General features: G+C 51.7%; 1 protein-coding gene across 1 annotated transcript in view; it reads right to left on the reverse strand.

Annotated features, from left to right (window-relative positions):
- Positions 1 to 7,688: 7,688 nt before the first annotated feature.
- The window catches only part of RIPK2 (receptor interacting serine/threonine kinase 2), a 38,339-nt gene continuing 31,582 nt past the window's right edge, over positions 7,689 to 14,445 (reverse strand). Inside the window, exons 8-11 of the mRNA XM_070392755.1 lie at positions 11,392 to 11,478; positions 10,353 to 10,446; positions 8,850 to 8,999; positions 7,689 to 8,072 (exon numbers count right to left, since the gene is read on the reverse strand). Of these exons, the coding sequence (XP_070248856.1) occupies positions 7,735 to 8,072; positions 8,850 to 8,999; positions 10,353 to 10,446; positions 11,392 to 11,478 (669 nt within the window). The 3' untranslated portion in view covers positions 7,689 to 7,734. The remainder of the gene's footprint in view (positions 8,073 to 8,849; positions 9,000 to 10,352; positions 10,447 to 11,391; positions 11,479 to 14,445) is intronic.

Raw genomic sequence — 14,445 nt, forward strand, 5'->3', positions numbered from 1 at the left:
TGCTCCCTGGAGGAGCTGTGAGCTGGAGTGAGGTGCTCCCGGGAGGGGCTGTGAGCTGGAGGGAAGTGCTCCCTGGAGGAGCTGTGAGATGGAGGGAGGTGCTCCCTGGAGGGGCTGTGACCTGGAGGAAGGTGCTCATGGGAGGGGCTGTGACCTGGAGGGAGGTGCTCACGGGAGGGGCTGTGACCTGGAGGGAGGTGCTCCCAGGAGGGGCTGTGAGCTGGAGGGAGGTGCTCCCGGGAGGGGCTGTGACCTGGAGGAAGGTGCTCATGGGAGGGGCTGTGACCTCGAGGGAGGTGCTCCCTGGAGGAGCTGTGAGCTGGAGGGAGGTGCTGCCTGGAGGAGCTGTGAGCTGGAGGGAGGTGCTCCCTGGAGGAGCTGTGAGCTGGAGGGAGGTGCTCCCGGGCGGGGCAGTGAGCTGGAGGAAGGTGCCCCCAGGAGGGGCTGTGAGCCGGAGAGAGGTGCTCATGGGAGGGGCTGTGACCTGGAGGAAGGTGCTCATGGGAGGGCTGTGACCTGGAGGGAGGTGCTCCCTGGAGGAGCTGTGAGCTGGAGGGAGGTGCTCCCTGGAGGAGCTGTGAGCTGGAGGGAGGTGCTCCCAGGAGGGGCTGTGAGCTGGAGGGAGGTGCTCCCAGGAGGGGCTGTGAGCTGGAGGGAGGTGGCCCTGGAGGAGCTATGAGCTGGAGGGAGGTGCTCCCTGGAGGAGCTGTGAGCTGGAGGGAGGTGCTCCCTGGAGGAGCTGTGAGTGGAGGGAGGTGCTCCCGGGAGGGGCTGTGAGCTGGAGGGAGGTGCTCCCTGGAGGAGCTGTGAGCTGGAGAGAGGTGCTCATGGGAGGGGCTGTGACCTGGAGGGAGGTGCTCCCGGGAGGGACTGTGACCTGGAGGAAGGTGCTCATGGGAGGGCTGTGACCTGGAGGGAGGTGCTCCCTGGAGGAGCTGTGAGCTGGAGGGAGGTGCTCCCTGGAGGAGCTGTGAGCTGGAGGGAGGTGCTCCCGGGAGGGGCTGTGAGCTGGAGGGAGGTGCTCCCTGGAGGAGCTGTGAGCTGGAGGGAGGTGCTCCCTGGAGGAGCTGTGAGCTGGAGGGAGGTGCTCCCTGGAGGAGCTGTGAGCTGGAGGGAGGTGCTCCCGGGCGGGGCTGTGAGCTGGAGGAAGGTGCCCCCAGGAGGGGCTGTGAGCCGGAGAGAGGTGCTCATGGGAGGGGCTGTGACCTGGAGGGAGGTACTCCCAGGAGGGGCTGTGACCTGGAGGGAGGTGCTCCCTGGAGGAGCTGTGAGCTTGAGGGAGGTGCTCATGGGAGGGGCTGTGAGCTGGAGGGAGGTGCTCATGGGAGGGGCTGTGACCTGGAGGGAGGTGCTCATGGGAGGGGCTGTGACCTGGAGGGAGGTACTCCCAGGAGGGGCTGTGACCTGGAGGGAGGTGCTCCCAGGGCAGGGCAGTCACCAAGGGCCTTCAGCAGAGCATACGTGCTCCCCAGGAATTGTGTTACTCCTAAACTCGTCTGGTCCTGGTAACAGGAGTGTTTTGCTTACAGCATCAGGAAGGAGATACATCTCTGTGTCTAATTAAATTTGGCTCAGCCTGGCCTGAAGGGGTTGGTGGGAAGTCTGAACCAGTGTTTTCTCTGAGTCCAGCTGGCAGGTAGGCGGGGAGAGCTCTCTTCTCTGCTCCTGAGCCTGCCCTTAGCCTGCCGTCTGACTGGCCGCTTTCTGCCGCAGCTGTGCTGTAGGCTCCGTCCTTCCCAAAGGCCATCCACACCTGCCCACCCGTGGCATCTGGGAGGCCGCACAGGCTGGCTCAGTCCCTACCACCCAGGAGAGCTTCCCTATGACTGGGACTTGTGTAGGCTCCCGCTCGCCAAGCAAAATAGAAAATAGAATGTTTTACGGCTACATTCCTAGAAAGACTAGTTGCGCACTAGCTGTATTTGTTGCTGGTACAGTCACATTTTCCTTCTGATTGTAAAAGAAATCAGCACGAAAACATCTCCCCAGCCCAGCCCTGTCCCGTGGAGCTTGGACAAGTGGGCCACCCCCAGTACCCGCCTCCCTCCAGGGCTGGTCAGCTTCTTGCCCACAGGAGCCTAAGATTCGGAATCTGTTAGCGCTCCTGGGAGTGAAAGATGGAGAATTCTGAGTCCTTTAACCTGCTCGGGAGGCTGGGGGAGCTCCCTCTCCTATGCTTGCATGGCTCTGTCCCCCAAACTGCAGACGGTTCATTTCCCAGCTTTGTTTTCTTGTCCCTTTAAACTGTGCACCATCTACTGAGGGCAGAGGTGGGAGAGAGGGTGTGGCCATCCTGCCAGCCCAGCCTTTCTTAGTGAGCTCAGCCCTCAGCCACAGCACAGCCTTGGGGCAGTGTGGGGGGGCACTGGTCAGGGCGGCGTGGGGGGCACTGGTCAGGGTGGTGTGGGGGGCACTGGTCAGGGCAGTGTGGGGGGGCACTGGTCAGGGCGGCGTCGGGGGCACTGGTCAGTGCGGTGTGGGGGGGCACTGGTCAGGGCAGTGTGGGGGGGCACTGGTCAGGGCGGCATCGGGGGCACTGGTCAGGGCGGTGTGGGGGGCACTGGTCAGGGTGGTGTGGGGGGCACTGGTCAGGGTGGTGTGGGGGGCACTGTCACTAGCGGGGACTTTGAGACCCAGCGGAAAGGCCTGGAGGTCCCAGCTCAGGCCTCTGAACGTCCTCCGGAGGAATCAAGCCGATGGAGGCAGGTGGCTTTGGGCGTCCAAGGGGAAGTGGCACAGCTGTCAAGAATGAAGTTTTGGGGTTGTTACCCTGAGGGTCATAGTTCAGAACTTTTCCAGATTCACAGGTGTGTTTATTGCATAGTAACTTCTAGTTTTAAAGATACACACACGCAAATCTCTCTAAAATATTACTTAAGGTTTTAGGGTTGTTTTCTGTTTAATCTTTAATTTTCCAAGATTTGTTTGTTTTCCAATGTTGAATTTGGGGGTTCTTTCTACAAGGGTGTCACAGGCAGAGCTTGAGCAGTGCTTCTGTTTCTATGTGAGAGAAGGGCCCTTTAATATTTAATACCCTCATTGCCAAAATAATGTGCTGACATCAAAATATACATTTTAAATGAAAACAAAACAACACACACACACACACACACACACAAACAAGCCAATGCTTTCAAAACTGGCCTGGAAATAGAGATTGTTTTGGTTATACTTATAGCTCCCACATTCTTTAATGATGAATAATAATATGTCCGCACTTTAACCGCCTCAGTCACAATCATTAGTGACGGACGGTTGTGCCTAAACAGTGGTGACCACTGAGCTTTGCTGAGTTGGGAGGAAGCCTGTGGCACCCGCAGACTTTGTCCTTGGCCCATCCAACATCCTAATTTTAAAAGGCAACGCTGTCAGCTCTGTGTGTGACCAGCTGGGAGATTCCAGACCTAGAAATCAAACTATATTGAGTGACTGGGTCTAGGGATCAAGTTAGGAAAGTTAGTTTAAGGGGGATAAAGGCAAAGTGTTATCTGTGGACCTGAAAACCCAGCTCAATCTCTAACATAAAAGGCGACCAACTACCAGACTCACAGGAGGTGCACTGTGGGTGTGCAGCGGCCACGCGGGTGGGACTTCTGGAGCATCGCGGGATGCCGGCAGCGTCCGCGGAGTTTGCGAGGCGTCTCGGGGCAGCAGACATGGACCTGATGGCAGGTTAGGCCTAGGGGACCCTACATGCGCTCGATGTAATTGTGCGCTGGGCCTCTAGTTCTAAGTGTAAAAAAGAGGAGAAAGGCAAAAACATAATGATAGGAGGTTTTTGGCTGACAGTTAAATGTCAAGTCAACAGTGACACTGACTGCTGGTGCGTGGCTCTCGGTGTGTTAGCGATATGGACGGACCACTGTGTTGGCGACAGCTTACCAGGGAAGGGCCCATTCTTCAGAGGGACACAGCCCTTGGAGGGAGGGGGAGGGGGACACAGCTATGGGGGGAGAGGGACACAGCCATCAGGGGGAGGGGGGGACACAGCCCTCGGGGGAGGGGGCACAGCTGGGTGAGGGCTGTGTGTGGCAGCTCCCGCCATCAGCGAGAGTCTGAGAGGAATGTCCTGCCGCACAGCCCCCTGTGGAGGACTCTGAGGCACATCCAGGCACGATTGCTCCTGTCCACCAGGGACTAGGTACCCCTATGGCATCAGACTGTAAGTGATGAAGAAGGAAATCAGCAACGAGGATGCGGCATGAGAACCATTTTCCAGGAAGAGGACAGGGAGGGAGGGGCGGGCGAAGCGAAGGTTTTGGTTTTACAGGAACCTAGAGGTCCAAGAGGAAAATGGTCCCTGGAGACGCGGGAGGTGCGTGCGGTTTTAGAGGAGAAACGTTCTGCTTCGACGGAGATGCTTGTGAGATGGCTAAACGCAAACACTCCCTGCTCCTGCTCTCCCGACGGTCGTGGGGCGGGAGACAGAGAGCAGCGGCCTGGCCTTCCAGGAGGCCGGCTCCCTCGTGTCCCTCATGGCCTCAGCTCAGCCTCTGCTCCTGGCCTTGCACTGCTCCCTTGCGAGGCACCCCCACCCCCTTTCCCCGTCTTCCTCTGTGGAGAGCTGAGCTGTGGCTCCCGGCCTAGTGAGCGCGCTCTCATGTTACATGATCTTTCTAAAATACAAAGTGTGACAACATTGTTCTCGGAACTCAAGTTGGATGCAAAATGTGAAATGTTCTAATCAGATCTCAGTTCCCAGCCTGCAGGAAACAGAAGTGGCCCCTAAGAGAAACTGTCTCGTGTGGCCATGGGTCTGCACGTCCAGCTCCACTAGTGCCGCCCAGGTGCGCGCGGTGCCCCGTGCGCAGTGCTGTCCCCAGCCTCCTCCGGGGAACACAGAGAGTTCCGGACTGAGGACCCTCCCGGAGCGACTGCACCCTAACCCGGCGTCCTCCTGCCGAGGGGCCCCGCCCAGGACCACCACGGGCCTCGGCACTCAGGCTCCCTTGTCGTCAATATTGTACGTGAACCTTTACATGTTACACACAGAAAACTGCTACCAGTGTCATATGTAGAAGGTTGTTTTCAAACAAAGTACAATTTTAAAAAATGAAAAGGTCATCGCTATGTTGTGGCTGAAGGTCTGAGCCTGAAGCCTGTTCTCTGTCAACAAGGGGGTTAAAGGTGACACTGTGACATCTCTGTGACTTAACTAGAAGGTGGAGGAAGAACTGAAGAACTTCCAGACCACAGGCCCCAAGGCCAGCGAGCGCCAGATCCGCAGGCCTCAGCAGCCCTCAACGTCACCGAGTGCCCCCGACGTCACAGAGTGCCAGATCCGCAGGCCTCAGCAGCCCTCAACGTCACCGAGTGCCCCCGACGTCATAGAGTGCCAGATCCGCAGGCCTCAGCAGCCCTCAACGTCACCGAGTGCCCCCGACGTCACAGAGTGCCAGGTCCGCAGGCCACGGGCAGCCCAGCTGCTGCTGCACCTGCAGGGTCTTGCCCTCATCTGTGTCCAGCTCATCCCATGGAGCTACCACTAAAAAGACATTCAAATGCACCTTCTCCATGCTAGGCCTGCTTCTCATCTGACCTGTTATACTCGGCATGTGTGTCACCCTTTCCCTAAACACACCTACTGCACACCCGTCACCCTTTCCCTAATCATCACGCTGCACACGGGCTACAATGAAACCTGGCCACAGGGGTGGCAGCAGGTCTACGAGGCTGACTGCAGGCCCCCTGGATCCTCGTCTCCATCTTCTTACTCACCATGCGTGGTGATCTGTGCATGGCTACATGCTCCCTCATGTTAAATCATGGGAGACAGTGGCTGCTGCGCATGGCCACACGCACACAGAGTGGCTGGAAGGCCGAGTGTTTAGATCTAGGCAGAATGGAAGACACAGGGCAAAGTTCACTTTACCAATCAGATCACCACATCATCAAACCAATATAAAGGCCAACTGGAAACCATCAAGATTTAAAATAATTAAAATTCTGGAATATGTATACAGAAAGGGGAAAACCTTCAAAAGAAAAGACGCTTTTTTTTCTCAATTTATTTCTCAAATTGAATCTTTATCCTCACACTTTAAAAATGATCGGCGTAATAACAGGCAACTCACACACTGCTACCGTCTCTCACATTAATTTCCATTTTCTCGAGGCACCACCGGTGAATGTCAAGCTCCAACATGGAGATGGAAATACACATTCTTATAATTTTAATAAAATACTTTGTTGCCTCAACGCCATCAGTCATTTCTGCTTTTCCTCATTTTTTCACACTGTGGGTGTGGTGCTTTCGAATTTGTCCTGTTTCACACTGTTTGCTGACATTGCTGATAAACATTTTCAGAAAAGGGCATTATTCCTTGTACATTTTCACTTAGTGACATAACCCAATTAACCAAAAAAGAACTCACACTATATCTTAAAAAAAAAATAAAAAAGCCGACCAGCCAGTGTGGCTCAGTGGTTGAGCATCAACCCAGGAACCAAGAGGTCAGGGCACATGCCAGGGTTGTAGGCTCGATCCCCAGTAGAGGGCGTGCAGGAGGCAGCCAATCGATGGTTCTCTCTCATCAATGTTGCTATTTCTCTCTCTCTCCCTTCCGCTCTCTCTAAAAATCTATGAAACACATTAAAAAAAGGGAAAAGAAAATAGGTGCCCTGGTGGTATTACGCAGCAGTTAAGGAGGATGGGTGAGGAGGTTGCTCCGGGAGGAGGCAAGGACCAGCACCTGTCCACGCCCAGGTTGTTGGCTGAGGTCAGAAATGGAGGTAGAAACATATGTTGAAAGATCAATATTTTTCTTTATATACTTTGTATTGTTTTACCTGTGAAACAAGTTTTAAAAGAAGAATTCAATAAATAACATTTAAAAACATAATCTGGCCCAGCCGGCGTGGCTCAATGGTTGAGTGTCGACCTATGAACCAGCAGGTCACGGTTTGATTCCTGGTCAGGGCACATGCCTGGGTTGCGGGCTCCGTCCCCAGTGTGGGGTGTGCAGGAGGCACCCGATCAATGGTTTTCTCTCATCATTAATGTTTCTCCCTCTCCCTCTCCCTTTCTCTGAAATCAATAAAAATATATTAAAAACAAAAACGCATCCTGGACAACAATCTAATGCACAGCCTGTGGGAGAGGACATGAGCTGGACGGCCAGTCAGAAGGCCGTGTGCTCTGGTGAGTGTAGAGGACGCAGTGCAGACGCCAGACACAGCACAGACAAGCCATGCAGACCCCAGAGTGAACGTGAGGTGCCTCCATGGACATGCCTGATGCCAACAATCACCGTGTACAGGAAGTGCACAATATTACACTGGAAAACAGCTTCAACCGCCCAGCCGGGTGGTGGCTCAGCTGGTGGGAGCACTGGTCCATGCACCAAAAACAGGCTGCAGGTTTGATTCCCAGGCAGGGCACATACCTAGGTTTCAGATTCGATCCCCAGTCAGGATGGGAATGGGAGGCAACCAATCGATGTTTCTCCCTCCCTCTCGCTCTCCTCTCCCCTCTCTAAAATCAATAAAAATAAATAAAACCAAAAAAAAGCTTCAATTAACCAAAGAGACAAAAATTGAACTATGTAGCAAAATGCATACTTTCTACTATTTTAATTTTAAAAAGACTGTAATGTTATGGAGAAGACTAATATTTACCTGAAGGAGAAACTTCATTGAAGCTACTAAGACTCACATGGATTTCATAAAAACAATCAGGGCAAGAGAAATATAAAATACCTTTTAATAAGCTGACTGTTCTTGAAAAAGAGTCCCCTATAAGCTTTTATTTTGAAATAAGAGTAACGATGGCGACCGAGAAGCCGGCAGTATTTCCGGGTAGGGCTGGAGGCCCATCTGCTTGTTGTCCTTCAGCTTCTGCACTATGACTCTGGCAAATTCCTCCCCCTGGATGTCAGTGGTGTCCAGTAACTGCCTGACTTTGGCGGTCCTCGTGGGTTTGGTGCTGATGAGCTCGTAGTCCTCCTTCATGATCAGGTCCCGGGACAGCAGGGCGTCCAGCGCCTGGTTGAGGCAGGCCTCGGTCATCTGGCTCACGACATCCTCCCTTTTGCTCTGGATCCATTGCTGGGCCACCCCAGGCTGCGATCGCTCTGCACAGAGCCGGGGGACAGGTAAAAGGTGAGGACAGACACGTGCAAGGAAGAAAACAAGATGAAAAAGAAATGAGGAGGCATAAAACCTGTCTTTACTGTGACTGTGCTAATAGGAAACCAGTACTTTGGGGAGATGCTGTTAATTTTCAGGAAACAGATATTTGAGTTATTTCTTCTCCTCCCTCCTGGGAAAGCACTCCTTTTTATCTGCTATAAATCATGGGGCAAAACCATTTTCTAGGTTTAAAAAAATGTGTAAAAGATACCTGCATGTTTGTTAGATAAACAAAAGCAACTTTGCCTTTAGTAACGTATTCGGTCACACCTGTGCCCAGCCGCCTTCCCCTCCCCAGACCTTGAGGGATCGGCCACTGAGCTGTGACCACACGCTGGCCCCTGAGCTGTGACCGCGCTGCCCCTGAGCTGTGACCGCACAAACCCTGAGCTGTGACCACACGATCCTGAGCTGTGGCAGTGCGGCCCCTGAGCTGTGACCACGCGGCCCCTGAGCTGTGACCGCACGACCCTGAGCTGTGACCGTGCGGCCCCTGAGCTGTGACCACGTGCCGGCCCCTGAGCTGTGACCACGTGCCGGCCCCTGAGCTGTGACCGCATGGCCCCTGAGTTGTGACCGCACGGCCCCCGGTGCTGGGGCTGGAAGTGCTTCCCGACTTCAGAATGTCCGTGTTCCCCACACTGGGGGAGTGAAGACAGTAGCCCTGACGTGGCAGACCTACTGGGCAGAGTGGAGAGGTGTCTCACAGCAGAAATTACCTGAGTTCCCCTCGGCGGAGAGGGGGTGTACTGCCAATGAGCGCAGGGCAGTCTCGTGGTCACAGATCAGGGCCGTCTGAGCCGCAGACACGTCATCCCAGCTGTGATTGGCCGGGCGGGGAAGCAGGGTGGAGAGGTCCGGGGTTTTTCCTGAAAGACAATGTTGCTACTGGGGGAGGATATCCTTAGTTCCTCCTGCAGCTCAGCTGTCAGCATGGGCCACACAGGGGAGGGCACGCAGTGTCCACTGCACTGCTGCTCGCGCTGCGTGTCCACCTGATTCTGCAAGTAACTGCTCTTAGACCAGGGTCACACCGAATGTCCTGCCACACTCTCGCTGTCTGTCTGTCCCATGTAAGCGACACATCATGGGATTTTACTTCTCCATGTCGCCCCTCCCTTCTCTGCGTCTCCGCACTTTGAATTGTCCTCTGACTCGGTGTGTGACGTGTTTCCTATGCTCTCCTTGGTTACCCTCGCCACTGCGGGCCTCAGTGGTCACCTCTTCCCAAGTCCGTGTAATTACCTTTTCTGACTTCATGGAACCTCGGTCTCACATTTTAAGCAGCCAACTGGACAGCGCCCTCATGCATGCTGCTGAACACCTCGTTAAAAAACATTAAAAACTTAACTGCTCACCTTAACTCCAAAACCCGTTTTAGTGACTAGCACCAATGCTCTCCCAGTTCTGGCTTCTCTGTCCCTCCTGCCAGTGAGCAGGGGCCTCACCCTATCGGAGACAACACACCCACCCGCTCCTGTGCTCTGGTCACGCCTCCTAGCCCCCCGCTGTGGCTGTGCTGCAGCAACAGACCAAGTCTCCCAGCTGTTCCCCCACCTCGTCTCCTTGCTCTCCCCAAGTAGCCTAGAGTCCGGCCAGAATGACTCTTCCTAAAGCAAAGGATTTCATTCCGTCACTCCCTTGCTCAGAAGCGTGCAGTGGTGGCTCCCCACCCTGGTTGGCCTCGCCACACCTGGCCTCCCTGTCCATGCGCCCTACCCTGCCACTTGGCCTGGAATGCCCACCCAATACCCACCCTTCGTAACGACAGCTTCAGCCTCCGCAAGCAAGTTCTTCGTGATGGCAGAGCCGAGCAGAGCAACAGGAAAACACTGATCAAAACACCTGCTTCCAGCCGCGGACGTGCAGCTCCTGACCATGGATCCAGAGTCCCTCAGGCTGCTGTGAAGACGCCCTTCCCCAACCCATAGCTCTGTCACCTCCCCTGCACCCGCTGCGGCCACACTGTGCACACGCAGACACACTGCTCCTCTTTCTCCCGAGAGACTGTCCGTATTTTCCTGTGCTGCCCCGCGGCATGCCTTTCACACGGGAGGGGTCTCTTGAACATCCCTGGACGCTGTACTGTCTGTCCCTTTGTGAACATGCGTCATGGATGCCAATGGGAGACACGTGCCACACAAACTGTGATTGTTTGCAAGAATATCAGCTTGAAAGAAAGTGGAAACTTGTAAGCCAAACCGACGACAAACCGTACGTACCGGACACAAGGCCATCGTGCTGAGGAGCGCACAGGGATCTGGCGGCTCCGGGAGAACCGCTACTTTTATGACACTGAGAAGATCCACAGGATTCCTGAGGTGAACAGGGACACACGATTTAGGCTAAAGAAAAATCATTCAAAAGTTATACAGTTTTCATTTCTAAACAGTTCTTGCTTGTGGCTTATTATAAATAAAGAATCAAAACGACAGTTACACCTTACAAAGTAAAAAGCCACATATATCAAATAAACAAAGAACCTGATTTTTAAAATCAACTTAAATTGGGGGGGGGGTGAATGATAACATATTAGAAATGATAACTTTTCCAGTATTTGCTATATGATCTTAGAGGTTCTGTACAGTTGATGAGAAATTTGAAATCTACAACTCTGGTTCCCTGCTGATGTAGAGCCCACGCCCCTCTTTCTGCCCACGCCCCACCCCCATGGGGCCCACAAAAGTGGTGGAGTATGGATGCGCCTCCACCAGGCTTCCGCCCTCGGGCGCCGGGCTTTGCCGGTGCTATCTGTCCTTAATGTCTACAGTGTGCACCTGGCTCTGAGAGTGGAGACGGTGTGTACAGCAGATGGAAAGCCCATGTGCTGTGCTGTAGCGTTCATCCTGAAGGCCTTTTCTGAGTCTGTAAAGTGGACATACGTTTTCTGAAGAGAAATGACCGAGATGCAGTGAGCCCGAGTGGATGCCCCTCAGGAGACCTTTCCTCACGCGCAGCCACGCAGTGGCACTCCCCTTCCGCTCCTCCCAGGAGAGGGAAGGACAGGCAGATGGACAGTGCAGAGCTCGGTCAGGATGGGCCCAGCACCACCAGAGCAACGTCCCCCATGCCGATCCATGGGGACACAGCGCGCCACACAGGCCACAGGGCTGGCCGGGCGAGGAGCAGGGGCTGGATGAGGGATTTCTAGCCGGGCACGGCCCTGGGCCATGGGCAGATACCAGCACCTCCCCAGGAGTTAGATTGGATGACTTTCCCAGATTCTCAGATTTTGAGTTTATCAACATAAGTTTTGTTTACCTCTTGTGGACCGTGATTTAGAGAGAGGTTCAGAGATGCCTCCGATTTCTTGTCACATAAGTGGACAGCACTCAGAGCGCTCTGCACCTGGAGCGGACACATACATGTGCTTTAACTGGAGTAACAAATCGCATGAGTAAAATCCTTTAACAAATCAGCTTATCCTAAATGGTGATCTTTGTTTTCAACAATTTCTTTATGAAAAATCTTATTAAATTTATATTCTATTCCTGGTCCCGCCGTGGGCTGGCTGTGTGGGTGCTGTGTCACTGACATCCACGCACCTCCGTGATCTTACTAGTGCGATGGCAACAAGATCCTGCCCTACGAGTTTCACAGTACTGATACAAGGATTGATATATATATACACACACACACACACACACATATTTATTTTATTGATATCAGAGAGGAAGGGAGAGGGAGAGAGAGAAACATCAATGATGGAAGAGAATCACTGATTGGCTTCTTCCTCCACACCCACTACTGGGGATCAAGCCTGGAACCAGGGCATGTGCCATGACCAGGAATTGAACCATGATCTCCTGGTTCATAGGTTGATGCTCAACCACTGAGACACACAGGCCACGCAATATAAAAATTTTTTTAAAAAATTAAAGAATAACTATAACAACCCTAAGTGTAAACAATACAGTAAGTTAAAAACAATGATGAAAGGATGCTATTATTAAATGACTAGAGGCCCAGTGCACAAAATTCATGTACTGGGGAGGGGGGTCCCCTCAGCCCAGCCTGTGCCCTCTTGCAGTCCGGAAGCCCTTGGGGGATGCCTGACTGATGGCTTAGGTCCGCTCAGTCAGACATCCTTAGCGATGCCGTGGAGGCGGGAGAGGCTCCCACCGCCACCGTTGTGCTTGCCAGCCATGAGCCTGGCTGCTGGTTGAGTGGCGCTCCCCCTGTTGGAGCACACTGACCACCAGGGGGCAGCTCCTTCATTAAGCATCTGCCCCCTGGTGATCAGTGTGTGTCATAGTGACCGGTCATTCCTACCGTTCAGTCAATGTGCATATTAGCCTTTTATTATATAGGATATTCAAGTATTTAAAATTATATAACTTATATTACTTTATTTAAAAAGCCAGAACTTCTAAAAATTAACAGTTTTAAATATAGATCCTAATATAAGTTGTTTGTGGACAAAGGAACTGGAATGGTTCTTTTCTACTTTAAAACCAAGAAAGCAGATCCTTCTGTACACCTTGCTTAGAAGAAGAGAAAGTTATGAGGAAAGAAAAGAGAACTGAAAAGATAAAGCAAAAAGAAATGCTATTGAAATTTGTATCTACTAAGAAGTGGATAAGATGGAATGTTCTGGAAAACACTGTACCTACTCAGAAGTGGATAAGTCAGTAAAAAGTTATCAAAAGGATTAACACAGTTTCTCGTTAGTTATTTCCCTAAAGTCTTCAGAGTAATAGATATCTGGGTTCTTACACTTCTCTTTGTCCAGTGTTCTCGGGCTTTTCTGTGATTTATAGTAAGTTAAGCTGTTAGTGCCTTAAAACACTCAGGCACTAACTAGTATTATCCCCATCAATTCTTAGTTTGGTTAAGGGAAGCCGTTTCCTTTATGCGTGTCCCTTCTACATCAGAGGCTGTGTCAATCAATCCTGCAAACTGGATCATATTTCAAAGGCAACATAAGGAAACCCAACAAGTGCTAAACTATGCTTACTCTGCCCCCGAAAGGACTACAGTGGCTTTTGAACAACTTTAATGTTGAGAAAACCCTGCAATGTTGGGTCCCTTCAGTTCTTCTGATCTGCAAGAGCCAGGAAGACAACTGTCCTAGATCCACATCAACAGAGACTGTTGTCTACGCAACATCAAGTGAGTAGGATAACAAAATCAAAAAGCAATTTAAAAAATAAACATTTTCTGTATTAATTCTCAAATAATACACAAAATAAAATACACTTAATAAAAATTCTACAGCTTAACTTACCGTAAATCACAGAAAAGCCCGAGAACACTGGACAAAGAGAAGTGTAAGAACCCAGATATCTATTACTCTGAAGACTTTAGGGAAATAACGTGTGGATTAAAAAGTTGATTTACGGAATTCATTGTACACACTGGCATTCATGACACTTTTTTTCCCTTCTTTCTTATTTCTTTTCTTTCCTTTCTTTTTTTTCTTTATTGTTGAAAGTATTACAGATGCCCATTTTGTTGGTTTTAAAAATATATATATCTTTATTGATTTCAGAGAGGAAGGGAGAGGGAGAGATAGAAATATCAATGATGAGAGGGAATCATTGATGGGCTGCCTCCTGCACACCCCACACTGGGGATCCAGTCCACAACCCAGGCATGTGCCCTGACCGGGAATCAAACCGTTACTTCCTGGTTCATAGGGGGATGCTCAACCTGAGTCACCTGGCTGGGCATGTTTCTTTGTTTTTTTCATTGAACCCCTCCACCCCGCACCTGCCCCTCCCAGGCCTTCACCACTCTATTGTCTGTGTCCATGTTTGCATATAAGTTCCCTGGTTAATCACTCCCCACCTACTCACCCACCCGCACCTTCCCTCTGGAATTCACCAGTCTGCTCCATGCTTCCATGTCTCTGGATCTAAGATTCCACATATGAGTGGGATCATGTGATACTTATCTTTCTCCAACATTTCACTTAGTATAATACTCTCCAGGCCCATCCTTAAAAGATAAGAGTTCTTTCTTTTTTATAGCTGCATAGTATTCCATGGTGTAAATTACCACTGCTTTTTTATCCATTCATCTGCTGATGGGTACTTGGGCTGTTTCCAAATCTTAGCTATTGTAGTTGCACTGCTATGAACATAGTGGTGCATACATTCTTTCTGATTGGTGTTTCTGGTTTCTTAGGATATATTCCTAGAAGTGGGATCACCGGGTCAAATGGCAGTTCCATTTTTAAGTTTTTGAGGAGACTCCATACTGTTCTCCACAGTGGCTGCACCAGTCTGCATTCCCACCAGCAGTGCACGAGGGTTCCCTTTTCTCTACATCCTCGCCAGCACTTGTCATCTGTTGATGGCAGCCATTCTGACA

This window comes from Myotis yumanensis, unplaced genomic scaffold, assembly GCF_028538775.1.
Source record: "Myotis yumanensis isolate MYYU_CA2020_CCGP unplaced genomic scaffold, mMyoYum1.0.hap1 SCAF_15, whole genome shotgun sequence".
NCBI classification, from domain to species: domain Eukaryota; kingdom Metazoa; phylum Chordata; class Mammalia; order Chiroptera; family Vespertilionidae; genus Myotis; species Myotis yumanensis.